Genomic DNA, 14,064 nt, shown 5'->3' on the forward strand with positions numbered 1-14,064 from the left:
CCTTTCTCCGAGGTTAAGCCACAAGCTCACTGACGCTCATTCTGAGGCCTGTCCACGACTCCTATGGACAGTGCTTAGCTGCCTATGATACTTCAGGCTAACTAACTTGGTGGCTCCCAGGCTAAAAGTTTCATTTGAAGTGGCGTCTGTGTCTGCCTTGTGTTCCTGATTCATGACACAGCCAGAGTAACCATTTACTCAGCCCAAATCAAAGAAGAAAGCTTTGCTCTCTGGTCTTGGACACTGTGTCTTCCTTTGCAGGTAAAAAGCCTCTGGTCACAAAAGAAAGGCCACTCAAAATACCAGCAGTGACCTCATGCATCTCTTCTCTTCCAGCTGGCATGTCAAGTTCAGAACAGGCTGATCTGAGAAAGCCCAAGAAAGTACATTGCTCAGCCAAGTGTTTAAGATCCCACTGGCTTCCTGCTCCGGAGTCAGATTGGATGGGACAGTTGCTGTCAGCAGCTTCTGATGTTGACAAAAGTGTAAGCCCAGCCGAGTTGCAGCTTTCAGTGAGTTCTTGGAATCACGCCTTGAGTTCCATGAGGACTGTCTCAACTTATTCACTTGAGACAGGGAGGTATGGCAAGTCCAATTGATACATGCAAACCCAGAGGAAGAGCAGGCTGAGTCACAGTGAGGGGGCTATTCGTGAGCCGGGAAGGGGGTCGGTCACTGGAGGAGAAATCACGAAATCAGAGAGGGGGCTGAAGCTCAACAGTGATGGAATAAGTGGTCTCAGGAGTGAGTGCGGTGTTGGCAGGCATTTTCAAAGAGCAGCTGGCTCCTCACTTATCAGGAGTGTACGGAAAATGTTCAAACATCAGTGTTTGGGCAGCGGTGCTCTACAGCCCCCTCTGACCCTGAGATCTAGTGTGTTGTCAAGAAAAGGCTTAGAAGCCTGGGCAGCTCAGTTGGTTGAGAGTCATCCCATACACCAAAAGGCTGCAGGTTCGATTCCCAGTCGAGGCACATATGGAGGCAACTGACTGATGTTTCTCTCTCTCCCTTCCTCTCTCTCTAAAATCAATAAATATATCCTCGGGTGAGGATTAAAAAAAGGGGTATCAATTTTGGATCTACATTGAAGGTAGACATAAGGAAGACGGAATTTGCTAATTAACTGGATATAGGGTAGGAAAGCAAGAGAATGTGAAACGCACTGAATTTTCTGGCTACAGTGACTACAGAATGAGAAGGGACGACTAAGGGAGAAGCATGTGTGTAGGGGGAGGGCGGACAGCAGGAGCTCTGTTTAAACACTTTATATTCAGTCTTTCAAGCGGATGGATGAGTCTCAAACCGGAGGGCATGATCTGGGATAGAGACAACCTAGGCATAATACAGGCCAGCAGACTGGATGAGAGGCTGTGGGGCATAAAGATGGGGCCCAGGCAGAGGGCCGGTTCCACAATGCTCTAAGATCAGGCAGCTGAGGAGAAACCAGCAAAGGAGACTGGTGAGAGAGGAGGAAAGCCCTAGAGTCCGAGAGCCAAGTAGAAGGAGCACTGACAGGAGGAGTCAGGGGTGTCTGACAGATGTGCCGGCAGGGCGAGGAGGGCCAGGACTGGAGCTGACCGCCAGACTGAGCAATGCAGACGACGCTGGTAATCGTGGGAACTGCTGCTCCAGCGGAGGGCATGGTCAGAAAGCTGATGTGAGCCGTTCTGCTTTGGTTTTGTCTCGCTTTGCTGTTGCCCACAGGAAAAGGTGAGTGAGTGCCTGTGGATTGGTGAGGACACCGTGGGAGAGGAGAGTCCGGAGGGGTGGGGAAGACTTTGGAGTACAGCCCTGAGTGCTGCGGAAGTGGGCCTCGTGCACAGTGGCAACGCTGGCCGTAGAGAGGAGCAGGGGTGGCTCATCCACGGTGGGGGCAGACCTGGCTACAGGGAGAGCAGATGGCAGGGGGATCTAGAGTTACTTCCGAGTGCTGCAGTCCCCCAGTGACACAGGGGCCGAGGGTACCCTGCGCTGAGGGCAGCGCAGGCAAGAGGACTGATGGCTCTGGGCTGTCTAATGAGGGGAATGAGGCTGGGGGTGGGTGGGGCGACTGGCAAGGTGGTGCAGGTGCTGTGGGAGCTGCTGGAGCTGGGACTGGAGGGAGCATGCTGGAAAGACCAGGGGGAGGAACAGAGAAGGTAACAAAAGCCACGTTTTGTGAAGACAGCTATGGCTTTGTAGCAAGGGGCCAGGACCTGAGAAGCCTTCATCACTCAGGGTGGCCGCCGTGCCTGGACCTGGACCATCACACAAATCATCTGGAGGCCCCAGGCTTTGATTTTTGTCTTCCTGAGGCCGAAGGGCAGTATGGCTGGGGCTCAGGCTCCAGCGCCAGGCAGTCTTGAGAGAAAACTCCAGTTCTAACAATTAATAGAAGCAGAGCCTTGGGCAAATTACTTCACCTCTCTGAGCCTTAGTGTCGTGAACTCTAAGACATAAATCGTACCATCGATCCCAGGACAAAGGTGAGGAGGAAATGAGGTCACTGTCTGCTTGTGCAGCGCTCGACACAGCAATGTTCTAAAATCACAGCACAAACATTACCAACACCACAAACGCCCCCGCGGAAAGCACACGAAGAGCCAGGGCCAGGACAGAGCAGAGGACAGCGCTTGCTTCCAAGCGCCCAGCTCCAGCTCTCTTCATTCCTTCCACCCCCCGCTCTGAAGACACCCATGTTCCCAGCCTGACACCCACTTAGAGAAGTTTCTGATTAGCTTCAGCACCTCTCAGGTTTTGCTGAGCTCTCTGATCTCGGCTCCTTACTGGAATCCTTCAATTCCCACCAAAGGCAGCAGCTCTCAAATAGGGGCAATTTTACAGTCCCCTAGGGCCACTGGGCAATGTCTGGAGACATTCTGTCACACTGGGTGGCTGTGGGGGTGCCACTGGCATCTCGTGGGCAGAGGTCTGAGATGCCAGGCATGCTACAACGCACAGGACAGCCCCCACTACGAAGAATGATGTGGTCCAAACCTCATGCAGCGCCGCGTTCAGAAACCCTGCTCTATGGTTTTGCACATTTTGCAGGAGGGGACTCACATCGGAATAAGCACTTTCATCGAACACTTTAAAGGAAAGGAAGTTTCCTAAATAACTGTTAGTTACCCCCCCACACACACACCTAAAGAGCCAAAATCTAACAGATTTGTTTTGCAAAAACAGCTTTCTAAAATGTATTAGCACACTTGCCACCATCAAGTGCCCCTAGTTTTCTGCCTCCAGCCTGGGGTGTGACTGACTGACCTGTAACCCAACCTGTAAGGGCCCAGGAACAGCAAACAGCTCTACGGGCGAGTCCGCGGGACTCTCATGTCTGCATTTATTCAGGTTCTTCGGAAATCTTTTTTGCTTCCTTCAGCTCTCTGGTAAATAAAGTATCACCATACACGACCCAGTATTTATTTAAAGTAACTCATTGTGCCTCTGTCTCAGAAAGTGACCTTGCAGAGAGTGGGATGCTGACTTTCCACTCTCTCTTCAGTATGTATCTAAAACCATCTCACGTTCAGGCTTATCTCCTTGCTCCTTGGAAAAGACGAAAGTTCTTAACTTTTATCTATAAAGAAAAAGCAGGCTTTAAAACTTAGCTACTAAAAATAAGCTTGATTTAGGGGGAAAGACGGTGCAAAACTCAGTTTCTTGAGCTTCCCCTATGTGACCCAGCACCACAAATGGATGACGAACGCTGCACTGATGGGTTCTTGGGTTTGTTATATTTGTCATGGGCTTTCCGGACTCCGCCTTTGTTGCTGGACTATTGGCTTTAGCTTTCCACTGGCATCAGGGGACCTGCCGTTTATCTGCTGCTGCTAATGGGCTGCCGGCCCTTCCATGGCATAAAATGCACCAGCTTGCTGCTTGCTCTTTCAGGTGCCCGAAGGCCTTTGGTATCAAGCCCTGGTAGTTTAGGTTGCTGGAGGTGAGCATCCCAGGCTAACAGGGAATACGTGGCCTCTTTATTCCAAAAGACTTCAAGGACATGGAGAGTTAGAAATGCAATAGGGAGGAGAATCTGCTCTTCTCAAAGTTTTGTCCTCTCCACTGCCCTTCATTTCTCATTTACAGCGCTGGGCATGCTGGGGGAGGGTGTAAGGTGAGGTCAAAGCCACATCTGGACCCAGGTGAATCTGAGGATCTGGAAACTGTGATGACTCTTAACATTTCCATTCTACCAGCTAGGTAAGCATTCCAATTAGCTGGGCAAGTATACACTAACTAACTAGAAGGTGGAACTTCACTGGAGTTTGGTTTCCAGGATCTTTCACCCTGACTTTGACGTAAATCTCACGCTGCCTTGCCTAGAGGATTCGTTTTTGAAAGATGCTCACATCTCAACCCCCCATTCCATCCTTTCGAGTAGCGCTCCCCATTTCCTATCTGAGGTTACCACCATTCAGTAAGCAGGTGTTCACCCTCCCCTCACAGCTGCAGGAACCGAGGAAAGGAGGGATCAGCCCTCGTCTACATCCCTCGATGGGGTTAGCACATTTGGGGAGGAAGGGAAGAGGGAGACTCAGGCTCAGCATGAGTGTGTGCAATGGACCACCTTTGAGGTCCCTTCCTCTTCTGAGGTCCTAGGATGCTATCGTCCTAGGAAGGCCTTTGACAGGAATTAAACCACCAGTGAGTACCTGCTCACATCCCCAGAATTCTGAAAGTCCCTTGGGAAAAGTGGCCACGTTGTCTACTCTCTCCTGCTCGTGCAGGTTTCTCACCACGCCCTGATTTGAGAACTGTTCGTTGGGTGGGACAATAATGAACTTGACCCACTCAGAAAGTAGAAGCCAGCACAGGAGCCTACAGTGCGACAAACAGAATGGCCAGTATGATAGCCATGGTGGCTCCAATCCCAGTTCCCACGGCATCGTTCCCTGGACTGGCTGCCGCTCTCCCTCAGCCACCCGCCAGCGCATCCCCAGGCCCTACCTGGGTCAGGACCTACCTAGAAGCGCAGCTGCCTGGCTCCGTCCTCCAAAGCTGCGGCTGAAGGAGCTGTGCCTGCTCGCATAGGAAGCTGGCCGGCTGGGCAGCCAGGGCAGGAGGAAGGCAGGAATCTCAGAATGCAGGAGCTCTTCGGCCACAAAGGCCACCTCAAACCACTTGCGCTGGAAGCTGGCGAAGTCGTCCACTGCCGTCGTGTGCCAGGTGGTGGGCTGCTGCATGGGCCCTGGGAAAAGCAGAGGGGACAGAAAGCACCTTCAGCACAAACGCTGCTTTTCTAACCGATGCATGCCGCCACTTGGAGCAACCTTGACAACAGTGTGCTAAGTAAAAGAAGCCAGACACAAAAGGCCACAGAGGGCATGATGCCACTTAAATGAAATGTCTAGAGTGGGCCAGTCTGTAGAGGCAGACAGCAGACTGGTGGTGGCCAGGGGTGGGGGGAGGAGGAGTCTGGGCATGGGTTTCCCATCAGGGCGACAGAAATGGTCAGGAACCAGACAGAGTGGTGGCTGCATATCATTGTGAATGTCGAAAGGGCCACCGAACTGTTCACTTTAAAATGGTTGATTTTATGTTATATGGACTTTACTTCAACTGAAATAAGTATTTTATTCTCAGTTGAGGACCTTTCATCTCACGGCGTATAACGGTAACTGGGATTTCTTCAACTTGAAGGAAAAATAGGTATGTGCCGGTCAAGCTTAGACTTTAAGGGAAGAGGTGGCAGTGGGCACACTGATGGCTACCAGGGAAAAAGCCTGCACAGATCCACCTGTGACACACCGCTGGACAAGAGAACACAGTGGCACAGGCTGCTTTATCTGAAGCGGGCTTCCTGAAACCCAGAGGCCGGGAAGCCATCCATCTGCAGGATGGGAGTCATTTCCAGCCCTGTGTGCTCCAGGCGGGCTAGAGATGCCTACTGGAACCCTGGCTGCCTCCAGAGCCAGGCGAGCCAGCTCCTGCCATGCTGCAGATCGCTCCCCTCTGGGGGATTACTTTTTCTCATTTTCAAAAAAACAACTTAAAATATATCTTGGAAAACCTGTCAGGACTTGATAGTCTTCCTGGGGGAAGAAAGGGAGTTTGCAGGCCCAGCAAGTAGAAAGTGCTGTTACAGGTTACAGGCCGTCGGGTCACACTCGGAGCCTCCCGCACAGGTGGGTGGGGGCGGGGCGCTGCCATGAAGAACAGCTACCAAAACAGGACCTGTTGGAATTTCCTCACACTAGGTCCCTTGGCCTCTTCGAGGTTTATCTTCCATCCACACTGTTCTCACCAAGAACATACTGTAGTGTTAAGAAACCCTTGTCACTCCAGTGATGCTTCAATTAAATGCAAACACTCAAGGAGGCTGGCAGATCGATCAACTTGGAATACAAAGTGACACAGAAAGCTCAAGAAGCAGCGTCATTTGAACGAGCAAGTCAACAGGCAAACGCCAGCCCCTGTGGACCACAGCGTCCGCCTCCTCTCTGACCTCGTTCTGGCTCCTTGTCCACGACTATCTTGTAGAAATAGAAGCCGTAGATGAAAGTCCTCCAGACTTCACCAGATGCATGTGTGATGAGCTGCTCTTCCAGCATTTTCTAGAGGGAAAGACATTGAAACTCTGAAATTCCTGCAGAGGGACGTCTTAGAGGTACAGCCTCAGGTATACGCTGGAGTTAAGGGAATGTCAAGGGCACTCAGGGGACCTTACCCTCCACCCCCATCAGCCACGACTGCACTACACTAAACATCGTGCCTGGTGCAGGTTATATTATTAAGTACACATGCATATTACAATATCATCAAATATTTCAAATGCATAGAAAAGTATAAAGAAAACCCAGGTATACCACCAACCGACTTCAACAAATTTAGTATTTTGCTATACTGACTTCAGATCCTTTTATTAAAAAAAATCTCTCGGGACTCCCCAGTGTCCCAATCCCCTTCCTCTCTCCAGAAATAAATGGTGAGTGTACTGTTATTCCCACACATGCTTTAATAATTTTATCATACAGACATATATTGATAAAGAATATGAGGTATTTTCACGGGATTTAAAATTCTAAATAAAGGGTATAATACTATTATCATTTTGTAAGCTGGATTGCCATTCAACATCATGCTTCTGACATCTGTCCATGTCGCTACGTGTCCCTCCAGCTCACTGGCTCTAATGCTACAGCAGCGTTCATTGTATGAACAAGGAAATGCAATGCTCTGGGAGATGGGAATATAAAGTAATCAGGCAAAGGCCATGCACAACTGCCTACTGAGACCCTCAAACAGAGAACTGAAGATGCTTATTCAACTCAGTTCCTGGTTCTACAGTTCACGGCCCAGCTGCTCAGCAAATGGAACTGATTTCCAGTGGGGACTCTGTGTGTGGGGCAGGACGGTGTGGGCTGCCTCAGCCAACTCGGCCTTTCCCGCCCTCTCCTCTGGAGTTTAATTCCAGGTCGGAACAGTGTAAACAAATTTGGCAAGCATGTGCTGAGTGCCTACTCTGTGCCAAACAAAATGGCAAACGCTGGTGATATGGAAATGCACAGAAAGAGGCGGCCCTGCCCTCAAGGAGCTGGTTGAGGTGGGAGATGAATGAGAAACACACAGAATCTTCTCTCTGTTGCGTTAAGCGCTTCTCAGTCCGTACAGGGCGCCAGAAGGTCCCTGAGGCAGAACCTTAAATCCAGCCTCAAATCCTGAGCGAGCCATGGAAAATGGGGGCTCGAGGTCAGAGGGAGGGCATTCCCTGGGAATCTTTCACAGAGATTCCTTCCAGGTTCAAAAGTGCAGACTCCCTTCAGAATATTTCAGTTCAGACAATAAATTCTGCCAGATTTTTAACTCAAGCTATGGTATCTTTCAAAGCAAGACCTGATCTTTCATCAATCCCAGACGGTGCTCACACGTATTAAAAACAGATCCTCACCCCGACCTACAGGCCTTGTTACTGGAAGGAGGGGCTCCCTCAGAGACAGGCTCTGGTTTCATGGGGACCTGAGCAGCCGGCTCTGCGGGCCCGGCCCTTGCTGTCCCACCTGCATGATGTCGATGGCCATCGCCGGCGTCTGGATCCCCTCCACGTTGTTCACCAGCCAATGCACCACCTCCGCACTGATGAAGCAGCACGGCGAGAGGCCCTTCTGTTCAGAGAGCAGCTGGACTCCTGTCCTGAGTTCCAACACGGGGGGCAGCGAGCCGGGGGTGTGTGCGTGGTGGCAACAAGCAGAAAGAGGAGATGACAAAGAAGGGACTTGTGATAAAGCTCCCAACACCCGAGGTGAGGATCCCCATAGTGTAATTTCTCTGTACTATTTATTTCCAGACCTAGGGAAATGCCCCCCTGACAGAACAAAAAATGGTGTAATAGGGGGAAAAGAAAAAGGGGAAGGAAAAAGGACCTGACTTTTACAGAACAGCTGTACTTGTCAGGTGTTATACTAGGTAATTGACATAATTATTTTATTTAACCCTTTTGTCAAACCTGTGACTTAACCACTATTATCCCATTTTACCAACACGGGAACAATCTCAGAGATCAGACAGGTCAAGTAACTTGCCCAAGGTCTCACAGCTAGTGAGCAAAGTCAGGTAGGAATCCACCAAACCACACTGCCTGAGCATCACCCGGGCCTGGGCCTGCGGGATCCCCTGACCCGCGTGCATAAGCGTGCTGAGCCACTCACGAGGGGTGCTTCATAGCTTCCAGGATCTCCGCCAGGGTGGAGGACGATGTCAAGGAGCTTGCCACCAGCTGCTGAGAGCTGTAACACAGAGCATCTGGTCAGCAAAGTAAGAGGGCACACACATGGTCAAGAGCACGAATCTTAGAAACTTCACTTCTTACAGCGCTGGGAACTTGGACAATACCCACACTAAAGATGTTCCGGCAAGTTCTAGTTAGCTACATCCTGGGGACATCTCACAGGGGGGTTCTGCTCCCAAAACGCATACATTAAAAATATATACAGAATAGGCACGGGGATGTAAAGTAGCCAAAGAACTTACACGCATGACCCACGGACATGAACAATGATGTGGGGGCTGCTGAGTGGAGGGGCGCCAAGCGGGAAAATTGGGACAACTGTAATACCATAATCAGTGAAACATAATTTTAAAAAAAGAATTCAAGGTGGTTTCATGTCCATACTTGCTTATTCTTAACGGGCACCTCCCCTTTTAATAACCTGCCTCAGGCCCGACCGCCTCCAAGGACTGTCCCTGCTGGGCTTCTGGGCTGCCCTGGGTTTGCCCAAAAGCCTTTTTCCCTCATCATATCATTTAATCCCACCAGAGAGAGCAAGGGAATGTCTAAGAACTTGGGAGGCAGTTCCCAGGACCATAACCTACCAGTTGCAGGGCCTCTCTCTAGCTTTTCTCAGCCTCGGTTTCCTCATCTGAAAGATGGGGATCACACTATTCCTGTCTTTCAGGGCTGCTGTGAGGTTAGTGCGTGTAAAATACCAAGCACAGGACTGATACACACGAAGTCCAAACCAGTAAACATTACCAGTAACCACAATAATAGCATCAACCCTTTGAAACTCAGAGGTTAAAGGAGACAGTGAGGGTCCAAGAGCTGGGAAGCATCAGGGTCCAGATTTGAATCCAGGTCTGGCTGACTCCAGAGCCCAGAGCTTTCTGTCCCCCGCTGCCCGAGTTCTTTCTCAGGGGTACGATGGTCCCTTAAAATATGCTTAATACTCAGCAACTGAGCCCAGACCACTGGGCACGGGATGCACATGGCCAACCACCATACCAAATCAGGCTTGCCCAGAAGCTCCAGAAGCTCCCCAAGCTCCTGAAAACCTCTCCCTTCCCAGGACCCACCAGAGCATTGCAGAACCTCAGGGTTAAGTCTTTAAAGACCCTGGAAGTGAACTTGCTTCTAATGCCTGGGTCCCCACTCGAAGAGTCTGGATAGGAGGCTGTCCCATCCGTGTGGACACCTTCAGTGGTACAGAACTCGCTCTGCTAAGGCAGCCCACTTCCCTGTGGCAGTACCAGTGCTAGGAAGCTCTTTATCGTGAAATGGAATCTGTTCTAATTCTCAGTCATTGATCTTATTCCTGTCATTTTGGGTCTCCTCTCCAGCCTAAACATCCCCAGTTCCTCTTTTCTTCCAAAAGCAGAAGAAAGCCAGACACCCTACCCTCCTTAGCAATGAGGAAACAAGGAAATGCACTCCCTTCCTATGAACAAGGCAGCCTCTCCAATCTCCTCCAGGGCCAGAGCCAGAAAGTCAGGCAGGCTGGATGGGGATTTGAGCCCGAGAAGACACCAGAGTCTAGAGAAGGCCAGGCCTGTTTGTGCTTCCGCACCGGTCATCACCTCTGCTGGCCAGGGTGGATGGGCTGCAGCGCATGAGACATGGGAAAAACCGGCCCTGATCGTGTGACATAAAAGAAACGGAGCGACTACTGACAGTGGCCAGCTCGGCAAGCTGCCCCAGAGGCCTTTTTGCTCTCGGATGAAGGGATGCAAAAGTCAAGTTTCTTAGGCCACTTAGCCAAGGGCTGCTCTGTCAGGACAGTGAGGCAACAAGAATAGACTGGGCAGATTATGATAAAGCAATTATAAAATAAAGGAAAAAAAAAAGAAGCTTCTCAGATTTGTTCACAGCACAAAGAGCTGGGGCACTGCCCTGGCCCAGTAGCTCAGTTGGTTAGAGCATTGCCCAGATATGCCAGGGTTGCAGGTTCAGTCCCCAGTCGGGACACATACAAGAATTGACTATTAAATGCATTCACCGGATGGAACAACAAATTGATGTTTCTCTCTCTACCTCTCTGTCTTTTTCTAAAAATCAATTAAAAAAAAAAAAAGCAATTAGGCCCAAGCAGCTTCTTTTTCCCTTGGATACTCAGAAACAGGAGCAGTATGGCCCTGTTTGGCCACAAACAGTGACTCATTCACTATTCATTCATTTCCTCAAGCGGCATGTACTGACTGCACGCTATCACATGCAAGGCCTCACGCCACGGGTGCCATGCTGAACAGGACAGACTGGGTCTGGGCCCCCTTCCCAAAGCCCACCCCAGCATGGTGACTGGCACTGTCCTGTGCCTCTGTGGGGGCCTCTCAGCGATTCTGTGAGGAATGCAGGGCACAGATCATGAGCCCCAGCAAACAGGTACTGGTAGGAACTGATTGGCACAGGCTGCCAGTCATTGCTCATGGCAGAGCCAGTGCCCTGGACTCCCAGCCTCGGACTCCCAGCCTCCGCAGCCTCCGAGGTTAGACCATCCCCACTGCCCCAGGGCCCAAGTTGGCCGTTCTGAATCTCACCTGCTGTCACTGGGGTTTGTGGAGGTGAAGCCCTGTTCCCCCAAGTTTTGGGAGTTCCCAAAGGTCTGGCTGTTGCCTCTGTCCACGGATTGGCCTGTGCTTACCCCCAAACTCGTGCCGTCCAACACAGGGACGGCCGTCTGGTCCACAGACACCTGTAGGAGATTTTAAAATTAACACCCCCAACACATTCGTTAAGACGATTTACATTTGTGGTCTTTTTCATTCTTCTCTCGCTCCCAGTCCCGGCTGGTCCCTGGAGGAAGAGCTAAAGGGATCTAGGCACTATGCCTAGACTTGGCGTGATCTCTTCTATGAAAGCAAAGGAAATTCCTGTGCTCCACACCACGGCCGACAGGCCACCGTGCACAGTAAATCCCCGGATCAGAGAGATAGCTCCAGCACCTGACTCAAACCATCAGGTTTACACTAAAGGAAAACTTTCACAGAAAGTAAAAAAGTCAAAACTTTACCTTATGATGAGATTGGGAGGAGGGAGAGAGAACACAATGAGACAAATGGGTGAGTATTGTAGCAGGCACCCTCTGCTTCCCATGGCTCACCCTTTCCCACCCAGTCCTCCTTCCCAGTGTCCCTGGGTGGTACATTCAGTCTTCCAACTGCCCAGGCTCGGACCTCGGGGCGTCTGATAGCTCCCTTCTCCAGCTTCACTCTAAAGAGAGGCCTCGTCCTGAGGCGTCCCCTCTGCCCACTCACAGCCCCATCCACCACTCCCACCAGGCTCACACTTGCTCCGCCCCCAGAGGGCTGCAGTGGTCTCCTGACTGACTTCCCTGACAGCAGCCTTCCCCTGAAAACCATACCCCTGTGATCCACTCCACTTTCATCTTCCAATCCCATCACTCCGTTACTCTGAAATCTTGCCAGCCTCCCCATGAGTACCAACTTGCAGGACACTGAGGGTCCTGCAGAAAAGCCCCAACCTATGATCCCGCCATACTGCCCAGGACTCCCTCATGTGTACATTGCTAGCCAAACCAAGCCCTGTGTGTTTAATCCTATCTACATGCCCTGCCACCCTGAGGTTCTGTTCCCCAAAATCACAAGCTAAAAAGCCATCAGTCTCACAGGGCCATTTCAAAGGCTGCTTCCTTAGTAAACTGTTTCCTGCATCACTACTCCTCAGCCCCCAAACAGAAGCCATCTTTCCCTCCACTTTGGACCTCTACGACCCTCTCCCGGTAGCTGCTGGATTTTGGCATTGTATCTGTCTCACTCCCTTTATAGGTCCCAGAGGGTAGCAGTATGACCTGCTCACCCGGAAAGGCCCTACCCCACAGCAGATATCTGGGGAGAACGGTAAGCTTTCCAAAGCGTTCCTGGAAAAATATGAGACTCCTAGTCCCTCTTACCTGGGACAAGGAATACTTGGATACTTCCAAAATGGAGCCTTATACTATCAGATATTTTGTTAGTTAGTGTAAAAATTACTCCTTCTAAGACAGGGCATCTCAACCTTGACATTATCGCCACTGGGGGACAGGTAAGTCTGCTATGGGGGGCTGTCCTGTGTAGGGTACAGAGCAGCACCCCCAGCTTCTACCCACTAGATGCCAGTAACCCTCCCCTTATCATTTCCCCACCTCAGTTGGGACGACTAAAAATGTCTCCAGATATTACCACATGTACCTTGGGAGGCAAAATTGCCCGTAATTCTGAAAGAAGCAGTCTGCTCTCCTACAGCAGGCTCGGTGATTTGAACAAAACAAAACAAACAAAAAGCCACACAGACTCTGCTAGCAGCATAAACACACAGAGAAACGCAGCAAGAGGCGGCTTGCAGTTACCAATCCCCACCTGCTTCTAAGCAGCAAAAGTAAGGAATGGACCCTACACTGTAATTTTAAATTAGAGGAAGCTAATGGGGGAGTAGACCCAGCTCTATGCTGCCTTCTAGATCCCTTTAATGGGGTTCCTTTTCATGTACTATACCCTGAGAACTGCCCCACCAGCCTAAGCTGAAGGATGTTACCAATATTTACATGATTCCTGCAGTTTTATTTTAGTAGAGATGTGGTTAAGGCGTTATCCTATTAATCAGAAATTGGCAAACGCTTTCTGTAAAGGACGAGATAGTAAATGTTTTAGGCTTTGTGGGCCATTGGGCCTGTGGCAACTGCTCAACTCTGCATGAAAAAGCACAAAGGCAGCCAGAGACAATGTGGAGAAATCAGCATAGCTCTGCCCCAACAAAACTTTATTTATAAAAGCAGAAGGTGGGCCAGAATGCCCACGTCCTGACCCCTGCTCCACATCACACGATGTCCGTCTTTCAGGAGGGTGCACAGAAAGGCATTCTGCTCAGATCTTAACACCAGGAGAAATCATGCTTCTCCCGGGAAACTGGTTTGTCTTTATTCTATGACCACTCTGAATCCTGCAACAAATGTCTTCCGCTTTTCTTTGGCTGAATTTAGCATGAAACTCTAGGTACCTTGTAAGGCCTCACATCATGTCCTATCGGACTTTTTTCTTTTCCTGAATTTCCCCTGAATGTGAAAATCTAGTCTTATTTTTATTCCGGAGGTTGTGTTTACTTCCATAAGCCACATGAAGTAACTCTTTGGAATAAGAACAGTGGAAAACAAGAAGACAAGGATGGCTAGACAGACAGAAGGGTTGTCTTCTCACACAGGCCCGGAAAGAGCCAAGCAGAGGGAGGTGCTTGGTCTAGAATGCATTTCATCCTGGAAACCTCGTTCGAAGTCTTCCTCACAGAGGATTCCATTTAAGCTACGCAGATACACCCTCTCCCAGGAGGGGGAGTTTAATGGCCCCCTCCCCTTCTGAGTGGGCTAGATTTAGTGACTTGCT

The 14,064-nt window shown here is 50.3% G+C and overlaps 1 protein-coding gene across 2 annotated transcripts in view; it reads right to left on the bottom strand.

The window, feature by feature from the left end:
• DEPDC5 (DEP domain containing 5, GATOR1 subcomplex subunit) overlaps positions 1-14,064 on the bottom strand; it is an 89,485-nt gene that overhangs the window by 11,953 nt on the left and 63,468 nt on the right. The window contains exons 33-37 of one of the 2 annotated variants that reach the window (XM_024567037.3): positions 11,230-11,384; positions 8,628-8,705; positions 7,980-8,112; positions 6,428-6,536; positions 4,946-5,170 (exon numbers count right to left, since the gene is read on the bottom strand). In XM_024567037.3, the coding sequence (XP_024422805.1) occupies positions 4,946-5,170; positions 6,428-6,536; positions 7,980-8,112; positions 8,628-8,705; positions 11,230-11,384 (700 nt within the window). Of the gene's footprint in view, positions 1-4,945; positions 5,171-6,427; positions 6,537-7,979; positions 8,113-8,627; positions 8,706-11,229; positions 11,385-14,064 lie in introns of those variants that run through there. The other variant, XM_053928649.1, reaches the window with a different exon arrangement.

Source organism: Desmodus rotundus, chromosome 7 (assembly GCF_022682495.2).
Source record: "Desmodus rotundus isolate HL8 chromosome 7, HLdesRot8A.1, whole genome shotgun sequence".
Taxonomy (NCBI): Eukaryota; Metazoa; Chordata; class Mammalia; order Chiroptera; family Phyllostomidae; genus Desmodus; species Desmodus rotundus.